This window comes from Notechis scutatus, chromosome 14, assembly GCF_049901735.1.
Source record: "Notechis scutatus isolate UNSWTSFEM ecotype Mainland chromosome 14, rNotScu1.2, whole genome shotgun sequence".
Classification (NCBI taxonomy): Eukaryota; Metazoa; Chordata; class Lepidosauria; order Squamata; family Elapidae; genus Notechis; species Notechis scutatus.
The window spans coordinates 2,727,896-2,744,494 of NC_142022.1; the positions used below are offsets into that span (position 1 = coordinate 2,727,896).

The 16,599-nt window shown below is 38.3% G+C and overlaps 1 protein-coding gene across 1 annotated transcript; it reads left to right on the plus strand.

The window, feature by feature from the left end:
• The first annotated feature begins 275 nt into the window (after positions 1–275).
• Positions 276–12,589, plus strand: CX3CR1 (C-X3-C motif chemokine receptor 1). The gene is made up of 2 exons (XM_026689433.2): positions 276–353; positions 11,175–12,589. Exon 2 carries the CDS (start codon positions 11,187–11,189, stop codon positions 12,237–12,239), a length of 1,053 nt encoding a protein of 350 aa, XP_026545218.1. The 5' UTR covers positions 276–353; positions 11,175–11,186; the 3' UTR covers positions 12,240–12,589.
• Positions 12,590–16,599: the final 4,010 nt, after the last annotated feature.

Below are 16,599 nucleotides of genomic sequence, written 5' to 3' on the forward strand. Positions count from 1 at the left end.
AAAATCTGAGATGAATAGGGAGAAACTATTCATTTTTTGAGGGTGTGGGGGTTTGGGCGTAAATTTTAAACCCAAAATTTAAAAGAGAGGGAGGGAAAGGAGCCAAATACAGGTGCTTTCATGAGATTTAAGGAATTGCCAGATGAAAAAAGCATGCAGTAGCTCACATTTCCATGCTTGTGGTTATTAATGTGTGCAATTTCTTTTAAGGAAGCAATTTATTTCCTCTGCTTATTTTGCAACTGAGAAATAGAGTATTTATACAAACGCTGACTGTAAACTAAAGCAGATGTAAGACTCATCCAAACCAGATACGAAAAGTCTGTTTTCAGAGCAAGACAGAATTATTTAAGGTAAGATTGTATATATACAATATCTCAAAAAAGGAAAATCAGCGTTACCCCTCCCAGTTCTTCCCCTGAGGTGTCCTCCAAAGTATCAGCATCCCATAATTGGGATCCTATTCCATAGATATGGTAGATGAATCATACTTTAGTCGATTAATTGACTACAAATTTGCATACAATGTTGCTTATAAATTGAATACAAGTGGTTCTGAAGCAAGGTATATACAATATGCTTAATAGCAATCTGTTCTTCTCTAGAAAAGAAGAATGAGGTGTCTGTTTCAGATAGTCTTAACAATTTTCAGCTTTTTAAAATACTTGTTAAAGTTTTTAATAATAGGAATAGCAGTTAAGACTTAGATACTGCTTCAAAGTGCTTTACAGCCGTTTACAAGTTAGCATATTGCCCCCTGAAATCCTGATCCTCATTTCATCCATCTCGGAAGGAAAGTATTATATAACTTCCTACCCAAATTTTAAAATACGGATTCATATTGGAAAACATGCATAATAAGTTAAAATTATAATATTTGTCAAAGATATTACCAAGTATAATGATATGTCAGCCTATAGTCTCTAAATATTGTTAATTTCTATACATTGTATAGTGAAGTGAAATGTGAATGTGAAATGTGAAAATTACAATTTGAAACTGAAAGCAGATTTAGATGTTTTTACTGAAGCACTATTTTTGATGGTAGCTAGAAAATAAATCATATTATTTCATTAATGCAACATTGCTTGCAAATTATATCCAATATGCACTAATATTTCTTTTTCTGTTGTTCGCTAATTTTACAAAATAAAGTTATAAATGTTCCATTTACTATGTACGGTGTGTGCTTTGTGCACATATGTTAAGAATCTGGGAAAAGCAAGCAGAGCACTTTCCCTTCACATTTTCTTCATGATTCCTCTTTTGTGGTTTCTTAGCGAAGCACGATCATATTGTTTGGATAGTTAGCATGAAAGCCCTAATCTGAAGCTGGAATTACTGTTCTTTCTACTCTTCTTCTCTCTATCTGTAGGAAATACGGACTTTCTCTTCTTAACATTTTCTATAATTATTGGGTGATTGTTTTCCTACCTTTCTTCATCTAATCATCATCAGATTGATTATGCACTTGCTTTTTATAGAATTCTTTATAGAACAGGAATTCTTTATTGGCCAAGTATGATTGGACACACAAGGAATTTGCATATGCTCTCAGTGTACATAAAGAAAAGAAAAAATAAAATACATTCATCAACAATCGTAAGATACAACACGTAGTGATAGTCATAGGATACTAATAAGCAATCAAACCAAACTAGGAAACAAATAAAACAATATAAATTGTGAAGATACAAGCAACGTGGTTATAGTCATAAGTGGGAGGAGGTAGATACTAGGAAGGATGAGAAGAATAATAGTAATACAGTCTTACTAAGTAGTTTGACAGTGTTGTGGAAATTAGTTGTTTAGCAGGGTGATGGCATGGGGGGAAAACTGCACTTGTGTCTAGTTGATCTGGTGTGCAGTGCTCTATAGCGTCATTTTGAGGGTAGGAATTGAAACAGTTTATGTCCAGGATGTGAGGGGTCTGTCGGTATTTTCACAGCCTTCTTTTTGACTTGTGCAGGATACAGGTCCCCAACTGAAGGCAGGTTGTTTTTTCTGCAGTCCTAATTACCCTCTGAAGTCTGTGTCTGTCTTGTTGGGCAGCAGAGCAAAACCAGACAGTTATAGAGGTGCAGATGAGAGACTCAATCATTCCTCTGTAGAACTGAATCACAGCTCTTTGGACAGTTTGAGCTTTCTGACTTGGTACAGAAAAAACGTTATTTGTTGTACTTCTTTTGATGATGTTTTTGATGTTAGATGTCCATTTTAAGTCTTTAGATAAGATAGAACCTAGAAAATTGAAGGACTCTACTGTTAATACTGTGTTGTCTAGTATTGTAAGAGGTGGTTGTATTCCTTTAGGAGGGTTTCTCCTAAAATATACCACCCTTTTACAATTTTGAGTGTATTTAGTTCAAGATTGTTCTCGTTGTTCAACTTCCCATCTATATGCAGATTCATCGTTGTCTCAAATTAGACCAGACACCGTTGTATCATCTGCAAACTTCAGTACTTTAACAGAAGGATCATTTGAGATTGCAGTTATTGGTATAGAGGGAGAAGAGGAGAGGGCCCACAGCCTTGGGGGGGGGGGAGCTGTGCTAATTGTACAGGTATGTGATTTTTGCCTACCTTCACCTGCTGCTTCCTGTCTGTTAGAAAGCTTATGAGCCATTTACAAGTGTGGTTGGGTACAGCCAGCTGATTTAGTTTAGTTAGAAGAATATCTGGAATGATGGTATTGAATGCCGAGCTGAAGTCTACAAAGAGGGCCCTTGCGTAGGTCTTTGGAGATTCAAGATGTTGCAGGATGTAACACAGAGTCATATTAACAGCATCATCTGTCGATCTATTTGGTCGGTAAGCAAATTGCAAGTAGTCTTAGAGTGGATCCATGATGGTTTTTAGGTGGGCCAGCACCAGCCTTTCAAAAGTCTTCATAACCACAGAATATTAGAGCAATTGGTCTGAAGTCATTCAGTTCCTTGATGAAGAGTTTCTTCAGATTTAGAATGTATATATTTAGTTATAGAAGCAAAAGGAACATAAAGTTTTATTTCCTTTAAATAGACATATTTGCCTGTATAAACCCAATCTCGGCTCCCCATATCTATTTGTAAACTGTTTAGCTTTGTTATATACCACCTAGAATCACTTGCTAGTGAAATAGGCAACTACATAAATTGGATAAATAAATAAGTAAATAAATATAATCAATCTAACCAGAATTGGTGTACTCAGGGAAGTGGAAGAGCATGTCATATATATTAAGTCTCATCAGCCTATATTTTATGGAAAATGAAATCATCACAAAATGAAATTTGGAATATGTCAGCAGCGTCTATTAAACTGTCAGAGAAATAAAGCATTCCACTATTATTTTATTCATTATTAGTTAAGTTAATAAGCCCTTTAAAGCTTTCAGTATGAGGTTACAGCCTTTTCAAAGACCCAGAGTATCCTACATAGATCTTTCCATCGACATAATGGGGGCTTTCAAGATGGAAACTCCTCTGCTGGACTGGTTGCTTTCATGGTGTGGAGACCATAACTTGGTCCTCCACACCAATAAGACCAAGGAGCTGATAGTGGACTATATAGAAGGAACAGATCAGACCTCCAGCCCTGGCTTATCAAGGGAGACCGAGGGGAGCAAGTGGCCAGTTTTAAGTTTCTGGGTGTTATCCTAAAGGATGACCTGACCTGGGGGGTTCACATTGCAGCCCTGGTCAAAAGGGCCCAGCAGAGATTCTATTACCTGAGGCTTCTCAGGAAACAACAACCGGATGAAAAACTGCTGGTGACCTTCTACCGCTGCACCAGAGAGACTTTCTTAACTTACTGCACCTCTGTGTGGTTTGCCAATTGCACAGGGGCAGATAGGACGGCGCTCCAGAGGGTTAAGGTCATTGCCCAGAAGATCATTGGTTGCCCTCTCCCTTCTTTGGAAGAGCTTTAGAGCTCCCGCTGCCTTAAGAAAGTTCAAAACATCCTCAAAGATCCATCTCATCCTGGGCACCCTTTTTTTTTTAACTATTACCATCTGGTAGATGGTACCGGAGCATTAAAAAGAAGGACAAATAGGCTGAAAAACAGCTTCTATCCCAGTGCAGTAGCTCTGTTGAATTCTACTGTATAGTGCAATATGAATGCAATATCAGGGGTTTTTCCATTCAATTGTATAGAATGTGAAGGATGTGTGTTTGTGTTTTATTTTTATGGTCATTATGTACACTGAAGATGCATTTAATTTTGTTATATGAGGTGCAATGACAATAAAAGTAAACTAATTCCTCCCCATCAGCATAGGGACAATCCCATCCCATCCCAGCTTCTTCTATTAATCCTTCTTTTCCTTGACTTATGCTGCAAACAGTTTATTAGATGTATTATGTCTCATGCATTTGACTTGATAGTCAAAATAAAACCATTAGACAAAAGAGCAGGGGAATCTGGCATATCCTAAAGAACAAACATTTAAGAATCAAGCTTCCTCTACAAGGAATCAGGCTTTCCCTGAATTGAACTTTAACACTAGAGAAGCGTTACAGGAATTTCTTGTTAAATTTTGGGAGAATAGCAGATCCATTGGTTTTATTAATGATTAATCAAACATCACTTTGCAGTCACGGAGATAACTTGGAGAAAAAACTCTGCAGAAGGATCTATTCCTTTTTGTTGCTGTCACATGAAAGTGTATTTTGTACATAAATTGACATACACTGCAAGACACTCTTATTTGTAAGAAAATTCTAAGTTGCACACTGGTAAAGATGGGGACAGTCTGGTTTTTCTCTTTCCATGCATTTCATATATGTGTATATGTGTATATGTGTGTGTGTGTGTGTGAGTGTGTGTGTGTAAGAGAAGAAACAGACATCTTGCGTATCTCCAGAACTAAAATTATATTTATTATACTTACTAAGCTTTCGTCAGCCTCTGCTGACATCTCAGAGTATTAAGCTACCATTACAGAAATCTATGCCTTTATATATCATTAATCAATTTAACCCTTGCATAGGTAATAGGCTCTTCCAACTGCCTCCTACCTGTAATTAACTCTGTTGTTTTTGCTTCAGTCAGGTTGGTTGAAGGAGATTTAACTTTTGTTGTTTCCCCCCTTGTCAGACCCAGCCTGGACTGCTTATCTCTAAGAAGTGATGTTAACCTGCCAGCTATTTGCAATTTGCTGCTTTGCTCATGACCTTGTGTCCAGCCTGGCTTGTTCTTCATTATTCCTGTCTGTTATAATGGTAACGGTATAACGGTATATAAGCTGAAATGGTAGCTTAATACTCTGACAATGTCAGCAGAGGCTGACAAAAGCTTAGTAAGTATAATAAATATAATTTTAGTTCTGGAGATCACAAGGTGTCTGTTTCTTCTCTTACAAGTATACCTGGAATTCACTCTCTCTCTCTCTCTCTCTCTCTCTCTCTCTGTGTGTGTGTGTGTGTGTGTGTGTGCATTCCACATATTAATTCTACAATGTTAACATAATAATATTCAACATAATAATCATAATATTTACTTATCTCTTTTAACATATCTTCTTTATTTTGTTTCCCTGTTTCTAACTTCCATTTTTATTATTTAACCATCTGATTCATCCACAGAGGTGACAGCACTAAGGTAGGCACCACAAGTTAAACCTGCATAAGACATGCCGGCAAGGAATCATTTGAGGAAGAAATCGAGATACCATTGATCTCTCGCGTGGCTCGCCCCTCCAAAAGAACAGCACCAAGGGAAACAGGATGTCTTGGTTTTCAGTGAACACATTTCTCACCAACTTCCCTGTTGCTTTGTTGTGGATAATCCCCTTATTAAGAAACAGGCAGCATATATTTGACTTTAGTTGTCATGACCCCTGACCAGCAGATCAGAAACTTTTGTTGTTTTGAATGTTGAAATAACAAAGAAGCCAGTTGCAAAATCAAGAAGTGTGTTAGTATCACAAACTACTCCTTTACCCTTCATAGTATTTCTCCTGAAAATAGATGCCAGAACACTTCTCAAGAATTCATGAATTCGGTTGTAGCACTTGCCAATCTAATTGAAACCAACAAGACAGGTGGGAACAAGAAGCATAAGAAAAAAATGAAAGAGGCTGTACAAACACCCAAGATGCTTACTTACTAGGCAAATTACTGTATATACTCGAGTATAAGCCTAGTTTTTCAGCCCATTTTTGTGCTGAAAAAATCCCCCTCGGCTTATACTCGAGTCAGATTCCCCTCTGAAAAAAAATGGTGTGGAGTCGTGGCCTCCGGCGGCAGCGACTCCCAACAGCCAAGCCGGGAAGGGAAAGGCAAAAGCGCTTTGCCTTTCCCTTCCCAGGCGGCGGGACTGGGGCGCGCCGGCGGTAGTGACTCCTGACTCAGGGGCCTCCGAGGGAGGGGAAGAGAGTGACTCCTGCCTCCGCTGTCATCATCATCTTCTTCTTTTGGGTTAGTGAATCAATTAAACCTTTCATGATAGTGAGATCGTTTCCCAAATTAATTATTTTTATTTTTGAAATTTACCAGTAGCTGCTGCATTTCCCACCCTCGGCTTATACTCGAGTCAATAAGTTTTCCCAGTTTTTTGTGTAAAATTAGGTGCCTCGGCTTATATTCGGGTCGACTTATACTCGAGTATATACGGTATGTGCAAATCTACACACTTTTTGGTATTTTCTTTTAGTAATAGTCAGTCAGCTCTGAGAGTAGGTGTCTGTATTACTTCAGAATGTGGGTTTTCTATTTCTGGGATTGTTTGTTTTTCATAAATTTTCTGTCCAAAGAACACAAGGCAACTTGTTGGGAAACAACAACTGTAACACAACTGTATCACAACCAATTGTAACACAACTAACAGGAAACTCCAAGGATCCCAACTATGATTAGAGGTGACTTGGAGATATCGGTAAAAAATAGAATTGATCTCAGCAAGTAGCAGCATCTCTTCATCCCAGAAATGAAGCAGTTGAACCTGACCTGTATTTGGATAGGAAAAAAAAAATCAGAGAATTCCAGGGCTGTGGGCTAATAGAAAAATATTTTGGGAAATAGAAAAACATTTTGGAAGCAATCAATCGCAAATCACATCCATACGGTAGCCAAGAATGGTGCATGGGTAAATCAGTGAAACGAATAATAGTCACATTTCACTCTGTGTATTTATCTTCTTAAATTTATTAATATTGTCTTTCTAATTTAGTGGAGGGGGGGCAGTGACATTTGTGAAATCTTCAGCTTTAACCCCAAATAGCTTGCCTCGCCTTAGATTTTATGCATCTTGTCTAGGTATTTCCGGCTACTTCATCTGAAGAAGCGAAAGAATTGGGGACAGGCCAGGTATATATATGTCCTATCACCCTAGTCACTGAGCCTGTTGACTAAGACTGAAGAATTTTAACAATTTCCATTGAAGCTTTTAGGGGATGAAACAAAAAAATGTATATTTATGGCAATTACTGTATAACTTGAACATCCTAATAACGCATGCTTAAGTGTGTGTGTGTGTCTAACAGATAACAGATAACAGAAAATCAGACTTGGAAGGGACCTTGTAGGTCATCTAGTCCAACCCCCCGCCCAAGCGGGAGACACTACACCATTTCTGACAAATGGCAGTCCAGCCTCTTCTTGGAAGCCTCCAGGGGTGAAGCTCCCACCACTTCCAAAGGCAACTTCTGTTCCATGGGTTGATTGTTCTCACTGTCAGAAAATTCCTCCTTGTTTCCAGGTTAAATCTCTCCTTGTTCAGTTTCCATCCATTATTCCTTGTCTGGCCTTCAGGTGCCTTGGAGAATAGCTTGACCTCCTCCTCTGTGTGGTAGCACCTCAAATATGGGAACCCTACTATCCTGCCTCCCCTGGTCTTTCTCTTCACTAGACTAGCCAAGCCCAGTTCCTGCAACCTTTTGTTGTATGTTTTAGTCTCCAGTCCCCTAATCATCTTGGTTGCTCTTCTCTCCACTTTTTCTAGAGTTGAGAGTTCTTTTTCAATAGTGTGACCAAAACTGGATGCAGTCCTCTAGGTGTGGCCTTACTAAGGCTTTATAGAGTGGTATTAGTACTTCCCTTGATCTTGATTGTATCCCTCTGTTAATACAATTTAGTGTTAAATTCTGGGCATGGGTGCAAGGAATTGAGACGAGTCAGTGACTTAGTGAACTTCAACTCTTTATTAAGGATAAGAAACAGAGAGCAAAACTCTTGGACAGCAGTAGCCCTTTCATAGAGCTAGCTACTGACCTGTTAACCAATGACCTGTGTCCATATGCTTAACTCTTGCCCAATGAAAGATGTTAAACTAACAGCCAATCAGGTTGCTCTGTGAGGACCAATCCCAGTTCGCTATCCAAGGGCCAATCCAAAGTGCAGGATTTCAAGCCTGCTTAACATAATGTTAATAAGTTTTATTAAATGGTTTTTTGTTAGTTCATAACACCCCTCCCCCCTAGGTTCCGTTTGAGGGGTGCGGTAACATATTCGCGTAGATATGCAGGTCGTTTCACCTGCCTGTTTGATTTACGCAGTTCCACCGGTTTTTGTCTGCAGTCCAATTCCGGTGGAACGCTATCAAGGGTTTCTGGTGCGCCTAGTTCCGTTTCCACGCGGGAGGACTTGGCGCGGCTCTCGTTGTTGTTATCCCAGTCTCCTAGGCTTACTTCCGGGTCCCGTGGGCTTGCCTCCCTCGTGCTATTTCTGGGCGGAGATATCACCCCGCTCCCTGATTCTTCTTCAGGTTGCGCATTTCTTCGGTTAGGTTGCCGGGTCCCCGTGATTACGTCGTCATCTATCCCGATTTCGGCCTCCTCGATATCTCCTCCCCCCTTAGTTTGTGAATTATGGAAGTCACGGGAGGTGGGTGCCATTCTGGATCGAAGTTGATCTATATGGCATTTCCAAAGTCTCCCGTCATTAGTCTGTAGGCGGTAGGATCTGGGGCCGGTGGGTTGGGTAATAGTTGCAGGGACCCATAATGGGTCGCCAGAAAAGTTACAATTTAGGGGGGAGGGGTGTTATGAACTAACAAAAAACCATTTAATAAAACTTATTAACATTATGTTAAGCAGGCTTGAAATCCTGCACTTTGGATTGGCCCTTGGATAGCGAACTGGGATTGGTCCTCACAGAGCAACCTGATTGGCTGTTAGTTTAACATCTTTCATTGGGCAAGAGTTAAGCATTGGTTAACAGGTCAGTAGCTAGCTCTATAAAAGGGCTACTGCTGCCCAAGGGTTTTGCTCTTTGTTTCTTATCCTTAATAAAGAGTTGAAGTTCACTAAGTCACTGACTTGTCTCAATTCCTTGCACCCATGCCCAGAATATAACAGATTGCATTAGCTTTTTTGGCTGCTGCTGCACACTACTGGCTCCTATTTAGCTGGTTGTCCACTAAGACTCCGAGACCCCTCTCCCAGTTACTGCTATTGAGCCTGGTTTCACCCAGTCTATAGGTGTCCTTTGAGTTTTTCTTGCCTAAGTGTAGGACTTTACTTTTCTCTACATTGAATTTCATTTTATTAGATACAGCCCAGTGTTCTAGTCTGTCGAGATCCATCTGGATCTTGAGCCTATCATCTTGGGTGTTAGCTATTCCTGCCAGCTTAGTATCATCTGCAAATTTGGTAAGTTCCCCTTCTATTCTATCTGTCTATACAGATAGATTTTGCATCTTCACCAGTGTTCATATCTCATAATAGACATATACACATACATACATACTTATTTTGTAGACTGGTCATTTTTTTAATATGTAGTCGATAGCCACACAAAAGCCATTTCCCACTGCCTTCTTCCAGGATGCAGTTTCCACCTTCCACACTCCATCTTTGAGGTCCATTGCTAGCTTCCCATCCACATACACTAACTCTCCAATTCTGCTGCATTTTTCAAGATTAGCCAAGATTGGATAAATGTTTTTTAATATTAAATTGTATTGAATTTTCACCTTTAAAAAACAAATTCTATATACATTTTTGCAGTTGTTTGTAGCATCAGTTATTCCATTTTCCTGCATGTATGTGTGTGTATGTGTATATATATAATTTACAATTGCACTTTTGTACTTTTACGATATTTTTTCTTTCTATTGTCTAACCAGACATACCATTTTCCCCAGACCGTATTGAATTCTTTTTCTTCCCTCTCCTGCAATTTCATTGTGAGTTTCTTCATTTCAGCCCCATCCATTACTTTCTTTATAATCATATCCTCTGTGGGGCTATTATCGAGTTTCCAATTTTGAGCATATAATATCCTGGCCGCTGTTAATATATGAATTATTAAACATTTGATATGTTTTGCATATTCCCCTTTAGTTATCCCTAATAAGAATGTTTCAGATTTGGATACTATCTTTAAGCCTGTTATTTCCTGTAACCAGATCTTTACTTTATTGCAAAATATTATCGCTTTTGGACAGGTTCACCACATGTGAAAGAAGGTACCTGATTTCTTTTTGCATTTCCAACATTCTGATTTCAAATTTGGATAGATTTTGGCCAATCTCACCAGTGCTAGATGCCAAAGATTGGATAAACATTTTTAATGTTGGAATACAGTATTATATTATCTATTATTTTCATAAGACAATAAATGTTTATGAAGCTACCAAAAGAGCAGTCACAATACAATCTATTAGAAAGAGTTAAAAGAGAAGCCACCCCTCTGACATCATTCATGGTCCCCAACTCTTTTTAATGTCCCAATCCTCAGCCAAAATCACCCCAAATCATTAGCAGTTTCTCGTGACCTACTGTAATAGAACTCACCTGCTATATCTAAATATTATTGTGGGTTTTTTTAATCAACAGTTCCTGCCAGTTAAAAAAGAAACACATCATATTCATATTTGTGGCATGTCCTTTTCCATTTCATATTGTAATTCTGCTCACTACAATCGCATACTAACAATTTAAATACAACTCTTGTCCATCCAGAGGTTGTCCAGAGTAAAACATATAACACAAACCTGAAAAACCTAAATGTAACTGAAGTCCTACTGAAATCGGTTGATTTACAATGTTTTCCTCTATGTTTTACTCAGAAGTAAGTCCCTCCAGATTTCTCCCCACAAAAAATTTAACTAGTAAAATTAAGTTTGACTTAGTAGCCTGATAATGCTTGCCTATATATTACAGAAAGGTGCTATAATATAAAATTCCTAGTAGTACTGTACATATATATTATATATCCACATCTGTTTCTCATTTATATTTATATTTTAAGCATATATTCGCCATGACTGAAGAAACTACTGAAGTAATTTATGAGGATGGAGCCATTCCATGTGATAAAACGGACATCAAGATACTTGGAAAAATCTTCCTGCCTGTATTGTATGGCCTGGTGTTCAGCATTGGGTTGGTAGGAAATTTTCTCGTGGTTCTTACCATTCTGAAAGCCAGACACCAAAAGAGCATCACTGATATTTTTTTCCTGAATTTGGCCATCTCTGACCTTCTTTTTGTGATCTCTCTTCCTTTTTGGGCTTCTTATATTATACGTGATTGGACACTTGGGAACTTCACATGCAAAATGGTTTCCTCTTTCTATTCTGTGGGCTACTTCAGCGGCATGTTTTTCATCACCATCATAAGCATTGACAGATACCTGGCTATTGTTCGGGCAACATGTATTATGAAATCGAGGACAGTCACCTATGGGCATCTTATTAGTATATCAATATGGGCCCTAGCAGTTTTCTTTGCAAGCCCCCATTTTATATTCATGCAAGAGTCAGACCGAAAGTGTACTTCATCGTATCCAGAACATCTTAATATAATATGGCCTGTTTTCAGCTACTTGGAAATGAACGTCATTGGATTTCTTCTCCCAATATGCATCATGAGCTACTGCTATCTGCAGATCATCAGAACGTTACTGTCCTGCAAAAACCAGTGCAAACAAAAAGCTATGAAAGTGATTTCACTTGTGGTAATCGTATTTTTTCTCTTCTGGACTCCATATCACTTATCACTTTTTCTGCAAGTGCTACAGTACTTTGAAGTCTTCAAAGACTGCGGTTCCTTAAGGTCTCTGGATTACACTGTACATGTGACTGAGACAGTAGCTTCCAGCCACTGCTGTCTTAATCCAATCATCTATGTATTTGCTGGTGAAAAATTCAGAAAGTACTTTTCCCACTTGGTTCTCAGGTGCATTTCATTCACATGTGCCTGTGGGTGTTGTGGCAAATGTAGCAGTGGAGTGCCTACTGCTATTCCAGATTGTACTATGACCAGCAATCACACCCAGAATACAAGTGACCGAGAAATGTCCCTCCTTCTTTGATTGCTAATAGTTCAATAGTATTGAATACTGTGGCATGTTGAATACTGAACTGTTTTATCCAGACTATTCATAGTCTTCAGGTTCTCATATTCCTAGCACAACAAATTTTGTGTACCATAGTTAATAGGATTATATTTCTTTTTTTATTATTATTATTATTATTAAAAAAATATTGTTATTTTTTTAAAAATAGGACAATATTTCAAGTATTCTCTTTATAGGCAGAAATATAAATTTATTTTATTTATGAAGTAATATTACTCTACATTCCTGCTTTAGTATCAGTTTGTCCTCTTTATGAGGAACAGCAAATAAGTAAAATTAATAACCAATAAATTCTTTATTGTTTACATCCTTGTTTCTTACTATTTATTGTTTAAGCAATTACATCCTTGTTCCACTGTTGAGGTAATTCCCCGTTAGGAGAATGAGCGCATACAGGGAGACGTAGTGAGAGACGTGTTTGAATAATACACACACACAGCACACAGATACACTGTACAGTTAATGTAGGTTTTTACTTCCAATAAACGTTCAAGCAAAATCCAAACAAGCAATCCAAGTCAAGCACAGTTAAAGCAGTCAGTGTTCAGTCCAGGGATAATTCCAATATCAAACTCCAGTATCAAAAACAGTTCAGTAACAGACTTACATCAAATCCAAGAATAACAGTCAAAAGGGAAAAATGGAGGAACGGCAAAACTCTTCCAACAGAAGGAAACAGAGACTCACTTAAACTCTCTTCTGAGACTTCCTGAGACTAAAACAACCCAGGTTTCTGGCTCCATCTTATGGCCATTTGAGAAACCACACCCAATTCCAGTTTTCTTAAAGATACAGTATTAAAATGTCTATCCTGGTTTATGTATTTCCAGCCCAAAGAACTGTTAGGTGACTTACATTCCTAACATCCACAACATATTATTCAGAGGGTTTTATATTGGAAGCTCTGCCATGAAGCTCTGCTTTGAGTACTTCACATAAATGGAGGTATAGGAAGAATTACTGCAAAATAAAGCTATAGTGCAGAGGTCTCCAAACTTGGCAACTTTAAGGCTTGTGGGCTTCAACTCCCAGAATTCTCCAGCCACCTATGTCCACAAGTCTTAAAGTTGCCAAGTTTGGGGACCTCTGCTATAGTGGCTCACTTTCTTGGCACTATTCCACACAACTGAAACTGTGATGACCCAAAGGGGCGTGGCACAAAAATAACAAAGTCACCAAAGTAGATAAATTCCCTTTAATGCCTCCAACTTGGCCCCCAATGTCCAGTTATCCTCACTGGGAGATCAAACGCTTCCAAAAACAGTCTACAAAGGGAAGAAATGCAATCCAAACTTTCATCCAAATTTTCATCCATGGAATCTTTCCCAAGTTCTCTCTGAGTTTATTGAAATCAGCTCTTTTAAAATCCAAGACTCTGGTGTCGTTATGTTATGTTGCTTGTGTTTGCGTTATGTTGAATTCTAGTATGACATGGTCACTCTCACCCAAGGTTCCTGCAGTTTCAACTCCCTCTATCACTTCTTCTCTGTTTGTAAGAATTAAGTCCATTATGGCTGTCCCTCTAGTTTCACCCTCTACCTTTTGGACAACAAAGTTGTCAGCTAGTTTGGTTAGGAACTTACTTACTATTGTTGTGTGTTTCCTGCATATGTTAGTTAGTTGGCTGGCAAAAAGGACATCTATATATTCTGCTTGATTGGGTGGCCTATAATATACACCTATGGCCATGTCATTCTTTTTTTTCTCTTATATTGACCCATATGCATTCTAGGAGGTTTTCATCTTTGGTTTCATGCATTTCTGTAGCAATATAGTGGTCCTTTACATACAGTGCAACTCCACCTCCTCTTTCATGGGGTCTGGTTTTTTTTGAAAACAAGTAACAATAAAATATTTTGAAGTTACTGTCTATGCTTTCCTAAAATGGGGAAAACTGAGAAAGAAAAAAATGACTTGGGGGGGGGGAGTAAGAACACTATATAATTATTCTTATTAATTGTTCAACTTTGATGAAAAAGGAATATTTCTTCTGGCAAAGATGGAAGATCCAGTTATATTTCAACTGTGCCACAAGTTGTAAAAGGAGAAATAATCCGCCTTTTTATACAGAGAACTTGCAAAGGAAAGCCCTAAATAAAGCTAACAAATCAGACAGATTAACCACTTCTGGTTTTTTGCCCTCCATATGTTCTGTTTTGAAACCAGCTTAAATATAGCACAACCATATCATGAAAGTGGTTGTCAGCATTCCAACCAGCGCTGTCTCCGTGGTCATGTGGCCAGCATGACTAAATGCCGAACGTGCATGGAACACTGTTCCCTTCCCACCAAAGGGGTCCCTATTTTTCTACTTGCATTTTGATATGCTTTCTGACCAACAAGCTCAGCGTCTTAGCCACTGAGCCACCATGTTCCCTTTGCTGGACTGGGTAGCTTACATCTATTAGAACATAAACAATAAAGCAAAATATAAAAGGGATGAAAAAACATTTAAACAATGTTTTTTAAAAGGTAGAAAAACCCAAGAAGGAAAATAGCAAAATGCAGTGTGGGGCGTGTTCTCATCAGAGAGAAAACAGACCTGCAGGGGAATTTTCCCACGTACATTTGAACTGGAGACCAGGAAATGTAAAAATTTACAGAATGTTGATAAATGAAAAAATTTAAGACTTTTTTCTTAAATAGAAAAATACAAAATAAAATAACTTTCCCCCTTGATTTCTTTCAAACTTCCCACCCTATCCTACTTGTGCAATTATCCCATGTTTAATGACCTTTGCTCTTTAATGGCCAACCCTTCTCATTTTTCAAGGTTGTCTTCTCTGTCTCCTCCCGTTAGCCCTGTGAGGTAGTCCAGACTGGAAGCACAACTTAATTGCAAGGCTGCGTTCACAGAATCTTGCACATCCCAAATTGCATCCGCTTGTTGTCTCCCAAGGCCATTCCCCCAAACCATCAATCTCCTCAAAGTGAAATGGGAGGAAGTGGGCAACTTAGGGTCATTTTATCAAACATCGGATAGAAGTGTAGCACCTTTTCTGAGTCACATGTTTTACTGAAAGGCAGAAGCATAGATGCTGCCAATGGTGATCAAATCCATTATCTTACTTAAAGTAAAAAGAGATAAATAGTTTAATACAACACATTTTTATTGGGGAAAACGAACAAGAGGACTATAAAACAACATATCTAATTAGAGGTTTTACACAATTGTATCACATGGTGAAAATATTTGTCCACCTGACATGTAAGTGTGGGATTCTCATCCCTTAAAAACAATAAAGAGAAAATGTAGCAATAAATCGACCCTTTAATTTGGTGATGATTTCTATAAATTTTCTGATACATTCTTATATTCTTCACACTTAGTACAGATATTTTCTATTCATATCTTAATTTCTTTCATTTTTCTTCAAATATTCTTGTATCTTCTTTATATGATATTTAAAAATCTTATTTCTTGTTCTATACTCATTGTACTTATACTTTTAACTGTCACATTTGCAAATTCATTGCATACTCTTAGTTCATTGTTCAAAAAAATTCCATCATAGTTCTAATAATTCAAAAATTCAAAGATCTCGCCCTTTAACTACTAATTTGAGTGTACCACCCCTTTGTCTTATACAGCATTCAGTTAGCCCCCCTTTAATTCATAATAATGATTTATCACAGTATAATCATATTTTAGTTATCACTTTTTGAGTTAATAACAATAATCTCCTAGCGACTGCATAACACATATATATTTCAAGGCAGATTCCGCATGGTATTTTCCCCTTGGTTACATTCTAGTTCATTTATTATTTCAAGTACATTAATCTATTCAATATATCATGTAATGATATGATATGAAACGGAATGAGAAAGATGAATATGTAACTAAGGTCATGTTTGTATGGAAATGTAAAAATCTGGAACCACGCTGCTGACCAAAAGAGACGTTTTTTTGAAACATAATTTTTTTTGGAGGTGATCATGGAGATCAGAGCCTGTCCTGGGGTGGATGGGATGTTTATTTGGAAAAGGGGGTCTCTGAGACCTTTTGGAGGGGGGGGTTGGGGAAGGTGCCCCTCTCTTCACGGGAAAACCTATGGATTCACTTTTGCGAAAGCAGGATCGATCGGTTGTCCCTCAGCTTCTTCCCCTTGGCACCATGAGCCCTCTGCTTGGCCAGGGGGGGAAGGGCATGTCCCAGGGGTACTAGATGCCCCCATGGAAATGGGGGTGGGGTGGGCTGCCCTATGGCTCAAATCAGGATTGGTGTAAGGACCTTTCTGAGCTAACTTTTCAGGAAAGCCTGAGTCCTGGAAACAAGTGGTATTTCCAAAGGAGCTTTGACTGAGAGGAGGTG